Genomic DNA, 22,932 nt, shown 5'->3' with positions numbered 1-22,932 from the left:
TGAAAGTGGCGGACCAACATTGTACAAAAAACTGTATCAATCAGGATTCTGAGATTCTAAAAGCAACATAAGGTAACCAAAAATCTCTAGAGGCCACAGAAATACCGCAGAAATTACTTAATATGCCGAGGTAACAGAAAAAATACTGTAAAAGCTTAAACAGAGAGGGAAGTGGTTTGTGCTTGTTTCTGTTATTTCAACTCTGACCCTTCCATCTTTTAAAAGCATATATTTGAAAAATTTAATTTCTTGAACATCCTTAACATCTTTTTCACACAGATAATCCAATTTAAAAAAAAAAAAAAAAAAAAAATACGAAACAAAAAAAACCTTGAATCAACATGCCTCCACATCAACATCTAAATCTTGGACATTTCCTCAAACTACAATAAATAATCAGTTGTAAAACCATCATTGCTAGGTTAGGACAGAGATGTCTCCACCACTTTGGTCCACTACACCATGAACCTTGTATTACCCTAATGGAGAACACATTCAGCCTAAATGTCTGGTTCATGTGGCTCATTATTACCAATGGTCCCAGCGTACCAGCTGGACCACTGCTGTACATGTATCTACACATACTACTTACTTCAAAAAGAGGAAGAAAAAGCAGAACTTTAAATGTGTAATCTATTTTTGGCTGGAGCGCAACAGCGGGGCCAGCCATATGAATGCGAATGCCCGTGACCCAATGACTAAGTGATAAAGTTACACCATTTGTTGACCGACTGAGTGCTGGAGTTTCCCCATTGGCCGTTGCACTTTCAAAATGCATTGGCGCAATCGGTTTCTATTGCATCTTAAGGGGGGCATTTACAGGCGGTGTTTCCAACTTAATCCGTCTTGTCGCTAGATTTACCGACTTTTCAGACCCCTTTAGCAATTTTTTTTCCCCAACAAAAAAGCACCTAGCGACAACTGAAGCAACTTTTTGGACAAACCTTAGCTACTTTACGTAGAAGACAGTCGCCAGTATTGCCCCGCGAGCGCGAGGCTGGGCTTGCCCTCCACAGGCACACCTCTCTATGGTCTCATTCAGTTGACTGCAGGGCAGCTGACACAGACGTTAAAGAGCTTCTAACTTTCTCTCTGAACAATCATTTTTACAGGTAAATATAGCGGGAATCAGAGTACAGCCGTTGTCTTTAACTTATGTGACGTCGTGGTTATAAAATCAGGGTTTTAGCAGTGCAGAGCAGGAGCTTGGAAATGGCTTGGAAGTGACAGCTGGTTAACTTGTAGTCTTAATGGGCCGTGTTTCAGTCACCATTTCATACTTGTCCCATTGTCTGACAACAGAAACACAAAAACAAGTAAATGAGAACAGCTTCACTGGGAATTTGGCTGTATTAAATTACTGTATATGTGAGCAGAGAGGAGTAGGAGAGAAGGGAAGTCAAGCCATATACTATACCATATACTTTTGACCTATATTGTTTAATCTTGTGGTGAATGTTATTTGTCAGTAGTGACATTAAATGATTCCTTACCACAATGATTTGATGAATCACTTGGAGATAAGCTTTTTAAAACAGAAGATTCGTGGCACTGGTCATTATTCCATTTTCTTTTACTGTGAAATGTTTTCTTGTTCCTTCACTGTTTTCACAGCACTCCCCAACACTTGTAATCAACTGGACAAGGCTAAGTGCCTGTGCTTTCTTTACAGCACCTCCAAGACTACAGGACCTCCACTGGTAAGACTTGATATAGAGGATGTATTCACTGACTTCTTCATTGACTTGAGTTTGTTGCAGTTTACCAATGCATTTTCTTTCATTTATGGGGAGTGAACAAAATCGATCCTGGGTTTAACAGAGAGGCAGTCTATCCAGGTAACAGTCAATCACTGTCGATTGTGTATGAATACAACAATACGTCAGGAGCCAGGCGTTGGCAGCAGAACTGGTGTCATCCCAAAGCTCTCCGCAAATAACTCTCAGCAGTATCTGGGCTCTAACCAATCCCTTACTGGGAGCGCAGGCACTGATCATAGATCAGGTGTGAAGGAAAGGCTGAGGCCTCAGATAATCCAAAAATCAACTTTATGGTAGAAACACAAAGCTCATTAATGTAACGATAGCTTTTGTGCTGCATCAACGGAAAGAGATTAGGTTTTGTTGCTGATTATTTTTCAGTCAATACAGCATCAAAATAAGACAAGAACAAATTTAAATAAGGGAAGTATTTATTTAAATAATCTTGTTGTCACCAGATAATCGTCATGAATCCAGTGGAAACTGCATGGCTGACATTTCTTATCAGTCTGTATGTGGTTTGGCAACAACTCTGAAGCCTGATAAGAGCAAATTGTATAAGCTTATTTCTATATCCACGGTACAGTAGGAGTTACTGTTGTGGAAGCTTGAAAGGCTTGCGGGGGTTTTGTTTACAAAGCATCTTTGCAACAAAATACAGAAAGACCCAAAGAAACAAAAATGACTTACTTGTATTATCTCATCTTATTATCTTATCGTCTCCATGAAAAAAAAAAAAAGTATGACATATAACCTACGGGCATCTTAAAATATACTCCTAATTATGCTTTTAATTTTAATTCCAAAGTGAAGTTGCACATTACATTTCTTATGTAATACCACACATACCTCTTCTCACCTGCGCTGATCTAATGCATTGCCTGTTTCATGCCATGACCTAATCTCAACTCCCGAATGTGCTCAGAGCTTCTCTTATGGAACAGCCAGCACACTGTGAATAGGATGCAGGAAATGGATCAGGAAGTTCTCTACATTTGTTAAGCAAAGTGCTTTAGGTGTTCAGTCAGGTCCTCCATCAAACACAACTGGTAAAGTAAGGACACAACATCTCAATGATATGTAACAACGTCTTACAATACCACACCGTGTCCAGTAGGTGGCACAGTCACCCACATCTTGAAAATAGGAATGGCACTATAAGTTGTGTTGATAAGAAAGAAGGCAAATGCTAGTGTGTCACTTTTAAATACCTGAGTTTATGGACATGATAAAACACAGAGTAAAAATTTAGTAACACAACTGTTATTAAAAGACCAGATTTCTGACAGTTTTAGTTTTAAACATTAGGTACAATACTACAGTTTAACAGTTTCTGATCAGATTTAATGTTTTCAGAGTAGTTATATTATTCATCCATATGTCTTCACGTTGGCCCCAAACCAGCAATATTATCTCTGCACAAAGTGAGGGAAACAACTCTTTGTCTTCAGGTATCATTCTTTTCATTCAGTTGGCTCACGAGTTTAGTCTTAAGTATGTTTGTACCACGAACAAGCTAAAAATGCACTTCACACCATTAAAGAGGCGAGAGAGGTCCAGACTGGAGAACAAGCATCAGACGTATCAGAAGCTGCCTTTATAGCAGGTGTTAACTGCTGAGAAGGTAAGGAAACACTCGGGATGATGTGATAGGTGTGTGGGTAAACTACCCAGTCAGCACATGTCCTTTGGATACATTTTGAGATGAATGAATTCCCACACCTGGTCTCAGGTTATATACAAAAAGCTGTTCCACAGAAGTCAGCCTAGTCATACTGTTACTACAAGTGAGCATAGTGGAAATGGTTGATCCTGTGTCTGTGCTTTTTTGACGTGACATGTCCCTTAATAGACTCCTGGCTGGTCACATCTGTTTTACCCCTCCCAATAGTTCCATATGAAAGAGCCTCTAGCACAGAGTAAAATATCTTTCAAAAGTGGCTCTTGTAGTGTAATTTGCATTGTAGCCTGATCCCACACTGCCGCCAGCATGTACCGCTCATTCACGAAGATTTCAATGTTCAGCTTTTGTCAAAGCTGTTTTAGAGAGGTGTTGATTCAACTTTACTGTCACTTTGGAAGCTGTAGTATGTCGTACTGATGAATTGTGTTGTGCCTCTTCAGGTGGTTTTACAGTTTTGTCCACCTCATAGATATTAAGGAGGGTGGGCTCAATCCGGATCAACAAAAACTGAACATTATAACCTTCATGAATGTAGGATTTATTGCAGGACTGTTGAATTAGATTGCCTTAGTTTTAGCCAAGTGCATCTAATGTACTCTGTCATCAACACGTCAAATACAGTAGATTGACCGCCTGCTGTTGTACTGTGTAAACACTGAGCCTTATTCCAAATGTCAACAGAGGCCGGCACTTGTTTGTATGTACAGTTAACCACGTATGAAACTATTCATTCTTTCCCGATTGAACTGTCCAAATGACAATCCAAAGTCTTACTGAAACCTAGGGACGATTGGGAAATTCTTTGCATTTTGAACTGTAATAATCCACAATTGCAAGCTCCATTGGTCTGTTGATAAACATACACACGGAAACAATCTTCAGGTTCGGAGAGCAGGGCTGACACTCAGTGTTTGTTCCCTACTAACAACTGTCTCTAATGTCTTATTCTTATATTAGATACCAGAATGGGGTTGTCCCGTATACATCCAAATAAAATCCCTTTGCTGGACAGTTCAACATGGAAAGCTACGGTTTTGAGTGGCAAGTTTGAGAACGAGCAGCTGAGCTGCAGCGGTGTTGCGTTACAGGTCATTCCGTGGACGTGCCATATGTTCGTCTGAGTGAGAAAATATTGTGCCTTCTCAATAAAGGTTGACAGATATGGGCCACGGCAGGGGGAGGGGTCTCATAGCAGGGCCACAGAGGCACAGAGGACTGATAACCAGGGCAGATAATAGCTGCGCTCTTTTGGGAGACTTTTTTTTCTTCCTCAAGTGATTTCCTGCTGTTAACCTGTAGAGCTATTCCTTCGTCTTTCTTTGCCCTCGGTTCGCCACCATTAAAGGCCACCTCAACATGATAATCCCTGCAATATGTCGCACACAAAAGAGGGGTTGCTGCACATTCGGCAGTCCCAGAGTTTTTCATACAGTCGCCAGCACCACCACGTGTCCCAATCAAAACACTAACTTCAGATCCTCTGTCCAAAGGCCTCTCTCTGTCCTTAAGTCCAGGACTAAATGCTTTGTTCTTTTCCTCCTGCCATATGTTCTTTTTTCACTCAAAATCACTTTTACTTGCTGGCTTTCAAATGTAACTCACCTAACCTGCTCCAGTGTTTCTCCTGGAGCTTAATGTTGTCTGGTTTTTCTCGCTGTACAACTTTGTTTTCTCTGCGTTTTTGTTGTCATGATTTTTATTTTATCTTTCCTTGTCCCCTCCTGTCTTCTGTTCTGTTTCTCCTTTCTCCTTGAGTTACCAGTTTTACAGGTTTAAGGGCACATATGGATCCCAGAAATTTGTTTTTCTGCTATTGTGAGAAAGCCTAAAGGAAGGTCCAGGTTCTAAGAAGTACTGTTTTATACACTTTGGAAACATTTTTAAAACCCAAATGACTGCATCGCTTGTCACTTTAAATGCAAAGGGCTCACCATAGATAACTATACGAAGTGTGTTGACCATCACGTTTTAGTTTCAGGCCAGGAATATTTTTGTCAGAACAGTTTCTTTCCAATACTGAGCAGCATACAGCATCTGCCTGGGTGTCACAAAGTTCTGAAAGCGTCAGATTTATTATCCTTTCCCTCTCTGAAATAAGAAATGGGGTCCCAACTCCTGGTGCTGTCAAAGGGACATTCCTTCTATAACGAGCCTTTGTCTTACGGCTATGAATTAGTTTTTGAACCAAATTAATAATAGCTGGAGTTAGAGTGTGAATGCAAGGCTGTTTTTCCAGTACATTAGAGCTTTTTTAATTTTCACCTGTTTGTTCTCATTATAAATGATTAATCATATGCTGTGGATGACATGGTAATACATGGTAATTATTAATCTGCAATAGCACGTCTTTATCTATTTTAGCTTGCTCTTTTTTTTAAATCCGATTTGCCAGTTTTGTATCCTAATATTTTGATTTGCTATTTAAGTGGTCGTGTGAGACATTCACTGCAGGTCTGTACAAATAAACAAAGTAGATTCAAAAAAAAAAAAAAGTGTCCCAATGCCCACAAAACAAGAAATGTTAAACTTACTCCTGGAGAACAGACATAACATGGACACCCGATATGTCCTCTCATCTCTCAGTGAAAATCGATCTCTGACTGATCCTCCCGAGGGTTTCTCTGTCTCATGATTTGTATTTTGCGACTGACTGCAGTTCCTGCGCCGCTGCTGCTGCTGCTGCTGCTGCTGCTGCTCATACGCAATCCCTGGATAGGTGGTTGCCATGGATTCCTGGGTCACATGCGTGGGTTTCCTGTAGCCAGAAGCAGCAGAAGATGCTTGGATCAAAAATCCAGAGCCATTTTCATTCAAGGAAAAGAGAGGATCCGCTGTAAATGGCTCGCTGACTGGGTGGCCCGACAACACCCGTCTGCTAATTTTTTGGCTTATTTCTAATCCCATATCTGTGCTTTTGATTATTTCAAATTCGCAGCAAACCGGTTTAGTCCACATTCATAGACTGATAACAGGAATGAGTATAGAAATTCCTGAAGGACTGACGGAGCTGTTACAGAGCTTTACCGTGGAAGTTTTGAGGAATCAGCCCAGGGATTTGCTCGAGTTTGCATTACAGTACTTCACCCAGCTGAAGGACAGTGAGACCAAAGAGGCCTCATTTGGCAATGACCAAAATTCGGCCCCAAGACCTGGAAAAGCGGTCAATTTCATTGACGAAGCCATGCAGATCGATTCGGAAAACGGAGAGGAGGAGGACGACGACGAGGAGGAATTCATAGGTAGGCTCATAGATTTACAATATGTCAGGGAGATGCCGGATGTGAATGTGGATGCCCTTCGTTTGATTTGAACTGTGGGCATGTATCGCCGTGTGCACGTCCTCTGTTCGGCGGGAGAGGATGAGAAGCGCAAGGGAGCGCAGTGATGCTCCAGCGCTCGCCACCTTCCATCCACCGCGGCGCTGTCATTCGCCAAATATGGTCACGGAGGCTGAACGATGCTCAACGAACATGCCTTGCGCTTCGTCCATGCACACACGTTTTTGAGATAAGGGCAGCGTTAAAACATCAGCTGCAGAAATAAGGGAGTCCGCGTTGTTTTTTTTAATCGATTTGTTTTGGGTTTTGTTGAGCCTGCACCTCTAGGTCATTCGAACATTTGCCGTTGCAGGCACAGGCCTGATGGGCCTACCCTGACTGTTTCCCAAAAATATGACAAAGCAAAAGAAAATAGAAAAACTAAAGCGCTGCTGTGATGTGAGCAGTGGAAAATACGACCTACGCTGCCCAAGATGAGTTTCTGCTCCCTAAACTGTGGTCATATTTAACACAGTGGCCAGTGCTGGATTGCCATAAACTGCAGCAAGTAGCATAGCAACCCAGAGCTCTGACACAGCATCCCAATGAGTGGTGGGGTCTCCAAGGTTGGCTGCAACGGTTACATAAGGGCTCTATATTTAATCATTAAACTAACTATTGTAGTATATTTGTGTCATGATCGTGCACCATCACACCTCCAGGGCCTTATCTCAATGATATTTCAATGAGCCTCCCCGGACAAGGCTGGCCGGCAGGCCGTTAATGGATGAGACCCCCTACCTAATGTATATTTCATACCGAGGTATTGTGTTGGCGCTTGGCCCTTTTTTGCTGTGTTTTACATTTTAATTCTTTGTCTCATTTAAATTTGACTCAGTGAGGCGAACAGCACTTCAAAGCAGCTTTCCTTCTGCAGGTTTTACCCACATGAATATGGAGTCTTAATGAGCACAGGGCTGCGTGTACTCTGCTACACGTGTGCCACTGTAGATGTACAAAACTGGAGCATTAACTGAATCCTTTCCAGTGATCACTGAGTTACTGTAGGATAGATTCACTTTATGATGAAACTTAACATGTTAATATATATATTTTTTTTTTTATAATTTGCAGCCCCAGTAATAAACAGATTCATCAGAAGAGCATCAGGTGAGTTGTCATTTGCTGCCTGTTTAAGATGGCTGTTAAAAGCTTGTTCTGTCAAGAGGAAGGCTCTGGGCAGTGTCAGTGCTGGAAATATATAACACTTGCATGAACACTGAGGCTGCGTCAGATTTGCTCCACTTCAAGCAATATTGAAGTGTTTTTCCATCTGGTTTTTCTCAGTGTCTTCAGTTTATTGTAATAGTGTTGATTTATTCGAGTTTTTGAAACTGCTTTGTCTCGAGCCTGGTTGATCATGTCAGTGAATCCTGTGCGTGGGAGATCTGGGCAAGTACTACTAGTAATAATCCCTTGCTCATTGTAATACTAAGGTTGGAGCTTTGCAAAAATAACTTTGCTGTATTAGGGCTGGTGGTCATACGTTTGACAGTTTGAATGTAAAGTATGAGCCAATAAAAAGAACCAGTAATGTGATTAATTTCTTACCTTTTATCACTTCAGATGGGAAATTAACATCCTCTGCTTAGGACAAAAGAATGGTAGTAGACTACCAATTAAGTCAAAAAAAGTGTATTTGTATATAAAATAAAAATGGATTTTACGTAGTATGGATACTGGGGTCTAGATATTTTATTGACAACATTATTGTTCCCACATTTGTGAAGCATAAAGCGTAATTCAACATGTGTCTAGATGATGCTAGATTCTCTCAAATAATGCTTTATGTCTTATCTTGCCATTAAAACAGGAAGGAAATGTGGTACGAGACCCCCCATCCCCACCACACACACACAAACACACACACTTAAGATGAGGAAAGTTTGTTGAGAGATTTATCGCGTGAAATGGCACTGAATCATTCCTTGGATTTGGCTTTTCTTAACTTAATTTTTCTGGCTTTATTTGATATTGGTAGTCAAGGTACAGACAGGAAATGTGGGTGTGTGAGAGAGAGAGAGAAGTACGAAATGCAACAAGGGACCCTGGCCATGAGTAGAACTGTGGACACTGCAGTTATGCAGTATGGGCCTTAGGCGACGGGCGTGCTCGAGTACAATGTCTTTTTTTTCCCCAAAAGTTTGGTCTGTATAAAGTTTATTGAAAAAGTATAGACCTCATAGAGCTTAGACAGGCAATAAACTTGCAATATGAACAACATCTTATACTCGAGCAACAGGCTGCAAAAACCAATCAACAAACAATTCAAATTACAAACACCTCAAACAATTACACTGTCAATAACTGATAAGATACACCCATATCATAAGACAAGCAATGTGCCTTAAAATCCATAGAATACAATAAAACCCCGGGAGTAAAAAATACCGGAACGATAACACAAAATAAATATTTATCCACAAGAGAATTTCAAATGTGGGAGAGGGGACAGAAGTTTGAAGCTTTGGTTGAATCTACTGTCTAGTAGTGACTGAACAGTTCATTCATTTGTTGAACTATGTTACGCAGTGTGTGCTGAAGCATTCAATCCTGATGAAGATGAGGAGGATAAAGAGCCAAGGGTAGGCTGTATTCCAATGCCACAGCATTATGAATTGTAACTCTGAATAAGAATAAAATGGTCAACAATTTGACTTATTCTGTGTAAGCTACCTTGGGGCCACAGCACAGGTGTGTGTTTTATTGTGCAGGTCACCCACCCAAAAACCGATGACCAGAGACAGAGACTACAGGAAGCTTGTAGGGACATTCTTCTGTTCAAGAATTTGGATCCGGTGAGTGGAATATTCCTTAAGCACTCTGTACTCCTCTGGTTTGTGCTCTGCCAAATCTTAAATTGCACAAAGGAGAACATGGCCTGAGGCCTGCAGCTCTTTGCCACAGCTCAATGCACTTTGCCTGATTGTTAAAGATGGTTCTTTTTAGGTAGCTGATACAGCACGCTGAGTTGATTGTGCAGGATTGTTTCAACATGTGAAATTCAAATACCTTGCTGTTTTGCTATTCTATACCATACAGGAAGAGATGTCTCAGGTGCTGGATGCCATGTTTGAGAAGTTCTGCACAGAAGGGGAGCACATCATTGATCAAGATGATGATGGGGACAATTTTTATGTCATTGAAAGGTACATATTCATATGATTACAGTATTTTTTTCCTGAATAAGGTCATTGATTGTTAAATAAGTAATTTTGAAAATGAATATATTTTTAAAGTATTCTGTAAAATCAATCTTTTTTGGTGACTAAAGATTTCAGAAGACACCAATATGGCTGCCAGGTATTTATATTTTCTCTGATTTGCTATTTTTCTATTGTGTTTTCGTTCAGCGGGACGTTTAACATTTTCATGAAGGTTGATGGCACAGAGAAGCTGGTGGGCTGCTATGACAACAGAGGCAGCTTTGGAGAACTAGCATTGATGTACAACACCCCCAGGGCAGCCACAATAATCGCCATCTCGCCTGGAGCCCTTTGGTGCCTAGTGAGTAAACCATTAAATCCTCATACAAGAGCGCAGTTGGCTCCGTACTCAGGTTTTGATAACACGCTGGGCTGTCAGTTGCCAGGATTTACAGTAGACATCCAGGTTGTCTGTGGCAGTGTTGGTACCTGGTGTCATGAGGGAGATCACAGCATCTGACTGACACAACATACTGAATAAAACCCACTGAATTCAACTAAAAGTGAGAGAGCACTAATAATGCCTCTGCATATGAGATTACATGTTCATTAATTCATATATTAAAGTAGGTAGCTGGCTTGAGGTGTTATAAACTATCAAAATGTGAAAAAGTGGGGCCCCCAGCACCATCATGGAGCATGATTATGATTTTTTTGAGTAAAATTTTAATTTTATGGTATTTTCCTTAAACAACATCCAGCTACTTTATGAATTGTGGCCAGAACAGCTGTTTTGAACATTCAGTTGCTACTTGGTCTCTTTCTGTGAAGCAGCCTGTTTATTAATGACTCAGTGAGGGTCGTGTCCTTAAACTGTGGTTAACAGCTTTGTTATGTCATCTCTGCGCAGACTAGGGAGGTTGCAGCTGTATCCCCTGTTGACCTGGGCCCTTGTACTGTGTGTTTGAGTCTGTGAACAAGCAGCTAACTCTGTTCAACAAACAGTCCCCTGAGGTCGAGGAGGCATGGCGCTGCTGAGGGGCTTCTGAGCAAAGAGCAGACAGTAGTAGGACCTCTAATTAAAGTCTGACTTAGGCCTGGGATTAAAGTGCCCTGTAACTCTGTGGTAGTCTGGTAGGATGTTAAAACTGCCGTACTCTGAATTCCAGGGCCTAGGACTGACTCTGTTGGCCACTGTACTGCAAGACTAGAGCTGTGTTGGCTTGTTTGGATGGGATTTGTTTCGTTTTTCCCGCCAGAGGGCGCCCTACGCAGTACACTATGTAATCATCTACCATGTTATTGGCCATTATTTATGTCTAAACTGCATATCATCCTGCTGAAAAGACTTCCAACCTTGAGATTTATAAAGGCTTATCACTTACAGAAGCAGGATGACAGATGGTTGAAATACTGGTGTTATGGTTTGCAGGAGATGCTCTGCTTATTTAAAATCTGGTTTACAGCGACCCCTACTGCAAAATCTTGTTACATATCAGTTATTGTTTGGTAAAAATATGCCAGAACAGTCTGGAAATGTAGGGAAAATGTAAATGAGTATCACTACCCAGTCATCCTGCATTTTCTAGAGAGTGCAGGGAAAACAAGCACAACATTAAAAGTTACGGCGGTGCCAGACTTTCTGAGTATCCTGGATTCTTTTGCCATTATGTGTATTATTATTATCATTATTATTTTGTTATGTATATGCTCCTGAAGTCAAGAGGAGTCATCAAATATTGAGAGGGCCTCTTGATTAGAAATACTCAAGAATGATTTTTGACATATATTCACAAATGTATAAACAATTAATGCAGGTACACAGGATTAGAAGTTGTAAAACGTATATTTCTTTTCACTGTGTCTTTAAACACGCAGCTGAGTGTTTTTATTTTCTTTAAATCTCCGTTTCAGGATCGTCTGACATTCAGGAGGATCATAGTGAAGAACAATGCCAAGAAGAGGAAGCTGTATGAGGCATTCATAGAAACGCTACCACTGCTTACATCATTAGAGGTTAGAAGATTAGCTTTGTCCTCCTTTGTCCGCATCAAGAAACTGCAGTGTGCATTTACAGTAAACCAATTGTCAAGCAAATATCTTTTCATCCACAGCTCTCAGAGAGAATGAAGGTTGTAGATGTGCTATCCACCAAGGTGTACAACGATTCACAGCAGATTATTGCTCAGGTGATGAGTCTCTTTGTACGGTCTGTTCTTGGATTGGTCTTTTTATTTCCTGTTCCAATAGAGCATTTATAAACACAGAGTCCCTTATTTTTTTTGGTGCTCATTTACTGTTTCATGAATGCTTGTGTATTACAGGGTGATTTAGCAGATTGCTTCTACATTGTCGAGTCTGGCCAAGTTAGAATCACCATGAAAAGAAGTAGGGTATGTTTGCCCAGGTCTCCCTTTAATTTTTAAGTGTAAAAAAAACGTCCGACTAAAAAAAATCTATGGTGTTTATCTGGTATGTTATTGTTTGCATTTTTTTTCTCGTTAGACGAAAAAAGACCAGGTGGAAGAGGAGGTGGATATAGCCACATGCTCTAGGGGCCAGTATTTTGGGGAGTTGGCGCTTGTCACAAACAAGCCCAGAGCTGCATCGGCATATGCTGTGGGGAGTGTCAAATGCTTGGGTACTTTTTGTGCAATTCTATGATCATTCATATATTGAGTCCAGCATGTAAATCCTCCAGTACACCACTTGTTTTTTTACATTACTCTCCATTAATCTTCCTAAGCTATGTCTGTCTCTTCTGTTCTTTTTCGTTCTGTTTTTGTTTTGTTTTTCAGTCATGGATGTCAAAGCCTTTGAGAGATTGCTGGGCCCATGCATGGACATCATGAAGAGAAACATTGCTAACTATGAGGAACAGCTGGTCACCCTGTTTGGAAGTAGTCCTGAGATTGAGCAACAAAGTGCATGAGTCGGTTCCAATGGACCATGAATCAGTGGATAAAAAAAAGAGGCTTGTATGGATGTTTTTCCCCATAACCACTTAAATGGCTTTTCTTAAAGAAATGTGAATACTCACTATGATATTTGTGTATCAGATAAGTAAAACAGACTTCATCAGATTCCCATATGAGACAAAGTTCATTTTAACAGAGTTTTCCACAGTGTTATGACTAAAGTAAGCCAAAGCAGAGTTGCTTAAAGCTTGTTAAAATTAGATTTCTCATGACTCTCACCTTAAAAATGTAAGTGTACATTTTGTCAGTGTCGGATGCATTATTTGTTTGTATACTGAACACTTTTGTTAACTCTCACCTTATATCCATAGTGTTATAATTACACCTACAGTATAATATCCTTTGTAAATTTCTAAACATTGTTTGTTAAAACCAGATGCCAAAGCTAATTTCTTACAGGATAATTGCGAGCAAATATGTCACGTTCTCTTGTCAATTTTTGGCGAGAGCACTAACACTTGCAGCATGAGGTGAACTGGTAGAGGGGCACCCCAACATGAGAAAAGATAAACAATTTGTAAAGGAAGTTATATTAATTCTGTGTTTGAATAACATCTTTCACATTTTGATCACAACAGAATGTAGACTTGGCAGTACTATAACATTTTTACAAAATACATTTTTCTTTATCATAAGATTTAAGTCCCTTGAATACGTGTTCATAAACTGTATATCATTGTTGGTAAGTGTTTGTGGCTGTTAGCCTAATACTATGTTTTTATGAAAAAAAAAAGAAAAAAAAAAGGACAAACAAACTTCAGAGAGATAGCTGATAGTTTTGTAAGAATATACAACACATTGCTGTACAATTTGAAAATGAGTATTTACTGTTAGGCCCACCTTTAATTTCATAAGTCGCCACACTAGACTGTAGACATTATAGGCAATGTCTTGAGACAATTGATTTTCCTGTGTTTTAGTGTCAAGTTTAAGTCATACTGTTTTTGTGTCAGTTAAACATATATTATGATTATGACATCCATTATTGCTGTCTACCTCTGCCAACAACTTATACTGTTTGGAAACACATATTCCGATGTTCCATCTCAACAGGAATCTAAAGTGGGTCCTCTCTCTCTCTCTCTCTCTCTTCTTCTTCTCTCGTTTTGAAATGAATAATTGAAGTCTTCTGTATTTTGTCTGTGGTTAACTGCAGCTTAAACTGTTTAAAGCTGGTTTGACATATAAACATTCTGAATTTATTTCCCCCCTTTGTGTAGGCAGTACTGGTCATTTCTGAAGGCAAACCCATAACACTGGCTGAAAGTACTGTATGTTTCACTTTTCATGTCAATAAAGAACATTTTTATATTTTTCGTGTCACGTAACTGTTACAATAAAGGAATAGTACAAGTTCAGTGCTTTTCATTCACCATTCGGTCACTCATTCGCCGTCCATTCATTCTTCATTCATACAGTCGTTCATTTGTTCATTCATTAGATCTTGTAGTAAAAAGTTTATAGAGATTTAATTACAAGAGAAAGCGAAAATAATCTAGAAAGTATTGTGTACTTTTTGCTGTAGTTGCAACATTACGGATAAAAAAATAACCATGTATTGTTCCTGTTATTGCCAATCAGCTGTTACTGGGTAGTAACGGGCATGTACTTTCAACCAATGATATGATGATCAACAAACTTGACCCCGCCTTCGGTGTTTTTCTCAGCTGTATCGACCAATAGAATGCCAGGGTTTTTGTTACTGACGTTCTTATTCACCAATAGGAGGCTTCCTCTGGAAACATTCATTCCCACCCCTCGAGTGAATGCCAGAGAGTTTTCTTGATGGCGACAGGTCTGGTAAGTGGGAAGTTGTCTACTTTTTTCGAAGAAATAAACGGTTCAGACTCATTTTTTACTTGAGCATTGTGTGATTCGTGTCTTTGCAATTCTAACACGGTGTTTTAGCAGGGCTGTCACGCGTTTATTTGATGTCGAATCACAGGTTGTGCTCGACAATGTTTTTTTTTTTTTCTTGGCTCCGACGCTTGTTTTGGTGATAAGAGACCCATCCGACAGTAGTTCTGTGTAGCAAAACAAGTCATTCAGTCGGTAAAGTCGGTTCTGGGTGGCACGGAAATGTCGTTAAAGGGCTTCTGGAGGTTTTCGTGTCATTCATTTTGAACGGGGCAGAGAGGTTGCGTCATGCCTCAACTTGTTGACATTCTTTTGTTTACAGTGTTAAACCCGAAAGCCTCTGGGTTTGAGCCGAGGACACTGCTGCTGCCGTTGAGGGGTGGGAAATCGGCAGGCCTGGGCTCCAGACTGTCTTTTTGGACATGATACCTTCGAAACGTTTTATTAACGGTATGCCACCAGTACATCCGCGTTTTGCGAAGTCGAAGCGACGGTTCGTCCGACCGTGCAGCGACCGTTGATCGGTTGTCAGAACGCAAATGACCGTTAGTTTTTCCGTTTAAAGTGATGCGTTTGAAGCCCACAGCTTATTTTACATTTTTAAACCAAAATTTTGCAACTTTGCACGACCTCAAACACATCAAATTCTTTTCAAATAAGCACAAGATGTTTTACTCTGTCACGGATATTCTTTAACACTCTTTTTCAGCTTCGTGTTTTTGAGCCTCGACACGAACTTTTCGAGACGAATTTCTGATATTTATCACTTTTGCTACGCAGTTATGAATGAATGAGCTCTGGTACGCATGCGCCAAACCCTTTTAAGTTTATAAACAAGGCCTCCACGCAGCGGGTCACATGACCAGTCACAGAGGTTTACTGTGTCGACTCAGAGACAAAGGATTCCCTGAAGGCTGCCTATATTCTCCATATATTCATGTAACACATGAAATGTCTTGTAATGATTACATGCAGTATGGGATCTTTTTTTATTTGCTGTTGTCAGAAATCTTTGAGAGTTAATGTATGTTATGTTAATGCTTTTTTATTCCATGGATCCTTTTATCATGCCTCAGTGAAACCATAATATCACTATCAAAAATCTACATGCTACCATTCAGACTTATGTATGCAATTACAAAGACTCCATTTTCTTTAATTGTGACTGGGTATTGTATAAGTCTAATTGAAACACCCTTGTAAATAGAACTTTGCTGCAGTTTCACTTTGGTTGTGAAAGCTCTAATTTTGTCTCTCGGTTTTGCCTAAAACCAGCTGACGTGGCATAATATGATGATGGAAGCTGAGTAATCTGACCTGTAGCCAGTTTAAAAAAAAAGAAAGAAAGAAAGAAAACAGCAGAACATTGTGGGAATGGATGAGTCCTTTGATCCACTCAAGTGTAACGAAGACCTGTCGTCCTCACCTGGGTGCCACATGGATTATGGTAAAATGCTACACCAGCAAGAACTCACATTCTACATTTAAGCAGACTGAGATTTGTCCTCATGTTTATTATGAATATTACTGCTGACCTCTCTTTAGATGACATGCCAGAGCTGCAGGAGGTGGAAGAGGACCAGAGGTCTCCAGGGTTATTTCAGGTTGGAGCAGGAGTATCTCACCAGGAGCTTAGCTGCTCCCCCAGCACCAACTGGCTCGCCGAACTGGCCAACATTGCCACCAGTCCTCAGAGCCCCTTGCTGAAGGACGCCCCACATAAGAGGTTTGTAAGAACATGTAGTAGCATGAAAATCAGCTAAGTCTAATGGTTGCATACAGGTGACATAAACACAGAGAGAAGTTGACAACGTACTTAATAACATAAGTGCACACTAGTAAACCTAGTGGGCATTCCACAAAACAGGATAAGCCACATAACTTAGAAAGTATCTTATGAAATATCCCCTGAAATTTTGAGTGGCTCATTATGTTTACATCCTTATGACCAAGATATCACAAAGTCATTTTACGGTAAACCTGGCTAATCTTCTTACAGGAATACATTGAGCGGCATGTAGTTCATAAATATTACTTTTAAATATACAGTATTGCCAATATGTTCACTTACGATCAAGTTCTTTGTTTTACCATGTAATGTAAGAAATTATGCTCATGTCTGACACATGTATCAACATTGCAACAGCAATTTTTTGGTTTCTAGTAAGCCCATGTAGGGTGGCCACTTATACGTGCATGACACATTAACCAGCTTACTGACTATATATATTTATACCATTGTCTTTTTTTTCCAGATCATCTCCAGTCCACATCTTTGGCAACAGTAATAGTTTACATTCCTATGCCCGGCCCCCATTAGCCAGTAGTGCACCCAACCCATCCAGAGGCCACCTCAGGGAGCGCAGGCGTGTCAGGGTAACCTTTCTCTTCCAGCCTCTGAAAACCTAAGAACCATTTATTCCTGTAGAACCAGTAATTATTTCCAAGTAAATTCTGTATGACATGCAAACTGTAATTGTTTATTTTTACTGATGTAATTGTAAAATGTTTTCTATTATCTACAACAGGCCAGCAGTGAATCGGAGTCTGGAGTTTTTTCAATGTCATCATCCTTTTCTGATGACGAAGACATGGCCTGGTCTCACTCCTGGCCCTCCACAGCCTGGCATTGCTTCCTTAAAGGTACATACATACACACACACACACACACACACACACACACACACTCATTTATACAGCATATGCATCTACTAGTGCACATGCACATACTTATACCTCACGTTACTCACACATGTTGAAGTTAAAAGACCAGGGTGTAGGATTTAGAGGGATCTATTGGCAGAAATTGAATACAATATTCACAATTGTTTTTATTAGTGTATAAAAACGTAAAACTAAGAATCGTTGTGTTTTCGTTAGCTTAGAATGATCCCTTCATATCTACGTAGGCAGTGGATCCTTTTCCACAGAGCCTGCCATGTTTCACTGCCATGTTTCTACAGTGGCCCACGGACAAACAAAACACTGGCTCTAGAGAGGGCCGTAGGCATTTTTACGTTACCCGAAGGCCACTGTAGGTTCTACAACAGTTCTTGAAAGGGAAGGGGGGGGGTCATTCAGTTGGTTGCAGTCTGCAAACCTCACCACTAGATGTCACCAAATCTTACGCACTGCTCCTTTAACTGTAAGCTTTTCTAAGAATTTCTTGAAAAAAAAAAAAAAAAGGCTTGATAAGTATGTCTCATAGTTTAAAGGCACAAACCCCAATCTAGTGTAAACGTACTCCCCATTAGAAAACAAAAAAGTCATTCATTAATATTTTCATAAATCTGTTAATGTGTACATCAGTAATGTTTAAAAACAAATGTAAAATACACGGTTGACATGCAATCAAGACTGTTTGGGACAGGTGCAGTAGAGGTGCTAACAATAATCTTTTTTTTACACTTTTCTGAAAGGATTTTCCCAAATCAGGATGAGCACAATTTACAAACATTTGTTAAGAAATCCTGACCCCTGCTGTCCAAACAGCAGCATTGCACCCATTTTCCAGCATTCTCTTATCAGTATCAACAAACATCTGCTTTTTCATCTGTTGCATTGTTGCGCTGATATTCAGGAACTCGCCTGCGCTTCCATCGAGGTCCTAATGTAGAGTGGCAGGAAGCTGATGAGCTTGGGGATTCAGATGATGACTCAGATGACGAAACCATGATGTCATCCTCTTCCTCTCCCAAGGTTAGGCAATGAATAGTGACTTCAGTATGTCTTAAAAATATTTGACAACAATTTGCTGTACTCCTGAAAACCTTCCAGCTAAGTACACCTTGAGCTTAGTTTTGTTGCATTGTTGACTCTATGAGTTACAGATTCTGGTTGTCTGTATACTAAACATTACAATGGCTTGGAATGGCCACTAGGTGGCAGACAGGCTAACAGTGAAAAGACAGCAAGGGAGTAACAGAGCATGAATGAGTCTTGAAACACATTCATGCTGATTTTCAGTGGTTATGTCATTTTTCATAATAATAGGAGCCTTTTGAACTTTCCAGATAACCAGGCAACAAATATTAGTTACTCCAATTTTTCCTCAGTGTTGGGTTCAATTAGCTTGACTGGCGGGTGAGCAAAGACTAATCTTATTGGCCTTTTGCTTGATTTACAGAGATTCGGTTCAGAGGGGCTGAAGTTGGTGAGCCATGAAGAGACAGTATCTTTTGGCCAGGCAGTTCTTAAACTGACCTTTGACCCTGGCTCACCTGATGATGGCCTTTTAACTGCTGAATGCCGACTAGATCACCCATTTTTTGTCAAAAATAAAGGTAAAATAACTTTTTATTTCCCGTTCAGTAGCACAAATATACTGCTGCTATGGTTCAAATAGACGACAGGTTATGCTTTCTTGTATTTTGAGAGAGAACAGCTTGGTTGGCAAGAGACGAAAGCAAAAATATGTCAAAAACAGATTTTGGAGCAATATGTGAAATCAGTCTTTGCCAACAGAAGCTTCCACTGACCAAATGCAAACAGCTTTAAGATCAAAGTCATCTTTAATTTACTGTCTGTCTTTTTCAGGGTGGTCTTCCTTTTATCCAAGCCTTACTGTGGTGCATCATGGGATCCCTTGCTATGAGATGCAGCTTGGTGATGTGTGCCTGCCACCAAACCACCCAGATGCCATTAACTGTGATGACTCGGTCGTCTTTGACACTTTCAGAAGGTACACTCTTCTAAATTATGTGAGAGCAAAGAGAGCTTTGTATCTACCTGTTTGAAGACCTGTACTTATGTTGATGACTGTCTGATGTGTACACACACACACACACACACACACACACACACACACACACACACACACACACACACACCTCAAAGACACCTTTCTGTAATTTTCTTAATCTCATCATATTTTACAAAGTATAAAACCAGTTTGTAGAGACTTGTATTTTCAATGTGACTTTTCGTTAGGGGAACAAAATTACACTGCACAAGAAAAGGGAAATCTTTTCTTTATATAACTTCAAATAAACAAAAAGTTAGAAATATGCATCTTTAAAACAAAGTAATTGTTTATAAATATTTTACTGAATGTATTCATCATATAACATATCTACATGTACAGTAGTAGATTTGAGACAAAAACTAAAAAGTATGTTGCAGTGAAGCAGAATTTCACAGTAACATGGTGACGCTTTTAGATACTGTTGGGAACAAACAGCACACACTACAAAAAACTCAATTATAGATAAAAGTGATAGATTAGAGATGCATGATATCAACTCATGTCTCTGCTTTCCTTCCTGTCCTGCAGTTATGACTTCACCCCCTTAGATTCCTCAGCAGTATATGTTCTCAGCAGCATGGCTCGTCAGCGCAGGACCTCCCTGTCCAGCGGGGGTGCTGTCAGTCCAGACTGTGATAAACTTGAGCGCTCCAGCTCCCCACAATCCTCAAGTAGCAAATCGAACAGGAGCCACACCTCAGGGACAGCCAGCAGTGCCACGCCTACAAAATGCAAGCGGCCAATGAATGCCTTCATGCTCTTTGCCAAGAAGTACAGAGTGGAGTACACACAGATGTATCCTGGGAAGGACAACAGGTATGCAAATGTCAATAAGATCCCATACTATCATGTCTATGGTAGCCTTTTTTTGTGAAGCAGAATTGTCTATTTTAGGTTAATGTTTCTATCAGTGTATCACATCTTAACGTTGATTACTAACATTAGCCTTCTGTTAAATGAAATACCCCCACACTTAAGGTACACGTAAGGTCACATCACATTTCCAGTAAACAAATATTTCCTCCGTCTCCCATCCACCTCTGTTGAAGCCTGAATGGCGGATAAATTCAAGCATGCGTTTCGCTGCGATCTCCAGGCGTCTCCGGCAGATCCACAGGTCAGATTTCCCCTTTGTATAACTCATGGAAACCAGTCGAAACACTGCTGCACTGTGTTTTTAAAATGGAAAAGTTATTATTTTAGTTTGTTTCTTCACAATTTTAAAAACATTATCCACACTACTAGGGTACAAACTGTAGCTCTGATCCATTGATATTTATTTACTGCCAGCATGAGAAACGTGACATCGTGTCCTTTTTGGGGCAGAGTGCAGGGACATTTTGTTGAGCAGAAACATGTGACCATACCTGTAGCCCTTACAGAATGTGATATCATGGTTCCAGGGCAGCTAATAAACAAACACTGAACAGAGCAATCACAAACTGTAAACAGACTATGAGAAGGTAGTTAAAGTTTGTGGTCTGGTTGTCTAATGTTGTAATAACCAGTATGATGGCACAGACTTCAATAACGACTTCTCCATTTCCAAACACAGTGCATGTTTCTTTGACCAAGGGGGACATCTGACCTGTAAGTTCACTGGAGACAGCTGGAGACTGTAACAAACAGGAAACAGGAAAGGCCTGCTTGACTTTGTCCATCATATAGATTTGAATTGAAATGAATGAGAAAGGGAGTGAAATCCGTAGAGAGGAAATGTAATAAGTGATCTTCACTCATTGTGTGTGGTGTGACTTGTGTAGTTATTGCACTGACAGTATAATAACTAAGAGGCACTCTCTTTGTTGAAAGTTGGTTTGGGCTAGAACTGTCAAGCCCAGAGCTACAGATTGTAAATCCATGACCTTATATGTAAGGCTTTTTCAGTTTAACATGAAGAGAATGCCTTATGATCCTCTGAGACCCCAAGTGTGAGTATAAAGTTGCACAGGAATTCTACACGGGGGCTCTTTGGGTGTCATGCTTTCACTTCTGCGATTATTTTAGTAGCATAATCGTTAGTGAAGTGATCCTCTGATACCTGGATCAGCTGTGAACGAGTGGTGGCAAAACTAAATGAGTATTGCTCTTCGCTCCTTGAAGAAGTATCATTTAAGAATCCGTGAGCAACGCACTTATCTCCAAACCAGAGCTCGACCAATTTATTAAGCCAATCATCTCTCAGCATGTGAGAGACAAGACCTGCCTCAGTACCTCCAGTGAATATGTAATTTTCATAGTGTTATTTTTCTTTCATTTCAGTTTAGAAGTATCACCCCTCGTGTTGTTTTTCTAAGTTAATTCTTCATTCGGGAACTGGGTCCCAAGATGTAGTAAAATGTTTTCGTTGTAAAGAGCTTTAGATTCAGATCTGATTAAAATGTGTGAATGCTTTATTCATATTCCCCTGGACAAAAGGGAAATAGAAAACGGGTCATGTTCTATCTGTAACCTTTCACTCCAGAGCCATTAGTGTCATCCTGGGTGACAAGTGGAAGAAGATGAAGAGTGAGGAGAGGAGGATATATACCATGGAGGCCAAAGCTCTGGCTGAGGAGCAGAAAAGACTCAATCCAGACTGCTGGAAACGTAAAAGAACCAACTCGGTAAGGACCAAAGTCACAGGACTATAAAACTATAACATGTAGTTCTCTGCTGTTAAACTACGGGTAATTTAATGTTGACTCACGTTGCACTTTTCATTCAGTTTTTTTGCACATTATGGTTAATTTACTGTTTCTTACCATTATTGCACTTTTGTCCATACTGTGATTCTACTTCACACATTACTTTTTACTTTTCACACATTTGCATTTGTACATTTTTGTATTCACTTCCTGTGTATTATTATTAGATAATAGTTCTTATAGTCTTTTTTAAATAACTTTTTTTACTTATTTACTTACCCGTTCCTAACAGTGTTGAGCGATTGTAACAAAGCAATTTTCCTGTGGGGATCAATTATGTTTTGTGAATCTTTTTTTTTTTTTTTTTTGAAACAAACATCCAGATTGTACACTGACATTTTCTGAAAGCACGTCAAATTATATTTACTCCACTTTTGTTTAAACCATGTGTCCATCCTGCTGTATACTTACTGTTCATGTCGTCTTTCAACAGGGTTCCCAGCAGACCTAGATAATCCCCCAGAATCCCCAGGTGTTGGTGATTTGGCATGGAGAGGTGCTGGACAGAGTCTGATGGACCGCTTGATGCCTCTTTGCTCCCTGTATTCTTGGGACTCAACTGTGATGCTGAATTCACTTCCTTTTTGTAACCCTGAAACATTATAAAGACAAACCAGAATTATGAACTATAAACAAAACATGTAATCTAGTCACTAACAGTGCATATATTTTCTTATATCTTTAATGTCAAAGATTTCTTATTCCCCTGAAATAAGAATGAATCCTCTCATTTATTTCAGGTCATTTCATATTCAAGGT

At 40.0% G+C, this 22,932-nt stretch overlaps 2 protein-coding genes across 7 annotated transcripts; both read left to right on the top strand.

Moving 5' to 3' along the window:
* The first annotated feature begins 6,418 nt into the window (after positions 1-6,418).
* LOC120793060 (cAMP-dependent protein kinase type II-beta regulatory subunit) lies at positions 6,419-13,517 on the top strand. 2 transcript variants are annotated; one of them, XM_040132690.1, is made up of 11 exons: positions 6,419-6,683; positions 7,836-7,871; positions 9,294-9,346; positions 9,476-9,559; positions 9,804-9,910; positions 10,115-10,268; positions 11,822-11,923; positions 12,022-12,096; positions 12,232-12,300; positions 12,413-12,548; positions 12,706-13,517. In XM_040132690.1, exons 1-11 carry the CDS (start codon positions 6,419-6,421, stop codon positions 12,837-12,839), a joined length of 1,215 nt encoding a protein of 404 aa, XP_039988624.1. In that variant the 3' UTR covers positions 12,840-13,517. The 2 variants fall into 2 exon arrangements, with proteins under 2 accessions (XP_039988624.1, XP_039988625.1); XM_040132691.1 differs by having other exon boundaries at positions 12,232-12,304; positions 12,423-12,548.
* A 1,105-nt stretch (positions 13,518-14,622) lies between these two features.
* On the top strand, positions 14,623-22,719 carry hbp1 (HMG-box transcription factor 1). 5 transcript variants are annotated; one of them, XM_040132700.1, is made up of 12 exons: positions 14,623-14,685; positions 15,065-15,192; positions 16,018-16,189; positions 16,288-16,468; positions 16,998-17,118; positions 17,271-17,385; positions 18,323-18,441; positions 18,869-19,025; positions 19,279-19,423; positions 20,015-20,302; positions 21,951-22,092; positions 22,607-22,719. In XM_040132700.1, the coding sequence occupies exons 3-12, from the start codon at positions 16,117-16,119 to the stop codon at positions 22,622-22,624; spliced, it is 1,359 nt and encodes a 452-aa protein (XP_039988634.1). In that variant the 5' UTR covers positions 14,623-14,685; positions 15,065-15,192; positions 16,018-16,116; the 3' UTR covers positions 22,625-22,719. The 5 variants fall into 5 exon arrangements, with proteins under 5 accessions (XP_039988634.1, XP_039988638.1, XP_039988636.1 ...); XM_040132704.1 differs by lacking the exons at positions 21,951-22,092; positions 22,607-22,719 and adding an exon at positions 20,369-20,577 and having other exon boundaries at positions 20,015-20,335; XM_040132702.1 differs by lacking the exon at positions 15,065-15,192 and having other exon boundaries at positions 14,636-14,685.
* The last annotated feature ends 213 nt before the right edge of the window (positions 22,720-22,932 follow it).

The sequence above is a fragment of the Xiphias gladius genome, chromosome 8 (genome assembly GCF_016859285.1).
Source record: "Xiphias gladius isolate SHS-SW01 ecotype Sanya breed wild chromosome 8, ASM1685928v1, whole genome shotgun sequence".
Taxonomy (NCBI): domain Eukaryota; kingdom Metazoa; phylum Chordata; class Actinopteri; order Istiophoriformes; family Xiphiidae; genus Xiphias; species Xiphias gladius.
This window is presented reverse-complemented; position numbering and strand designations above follow the sequence as displayed.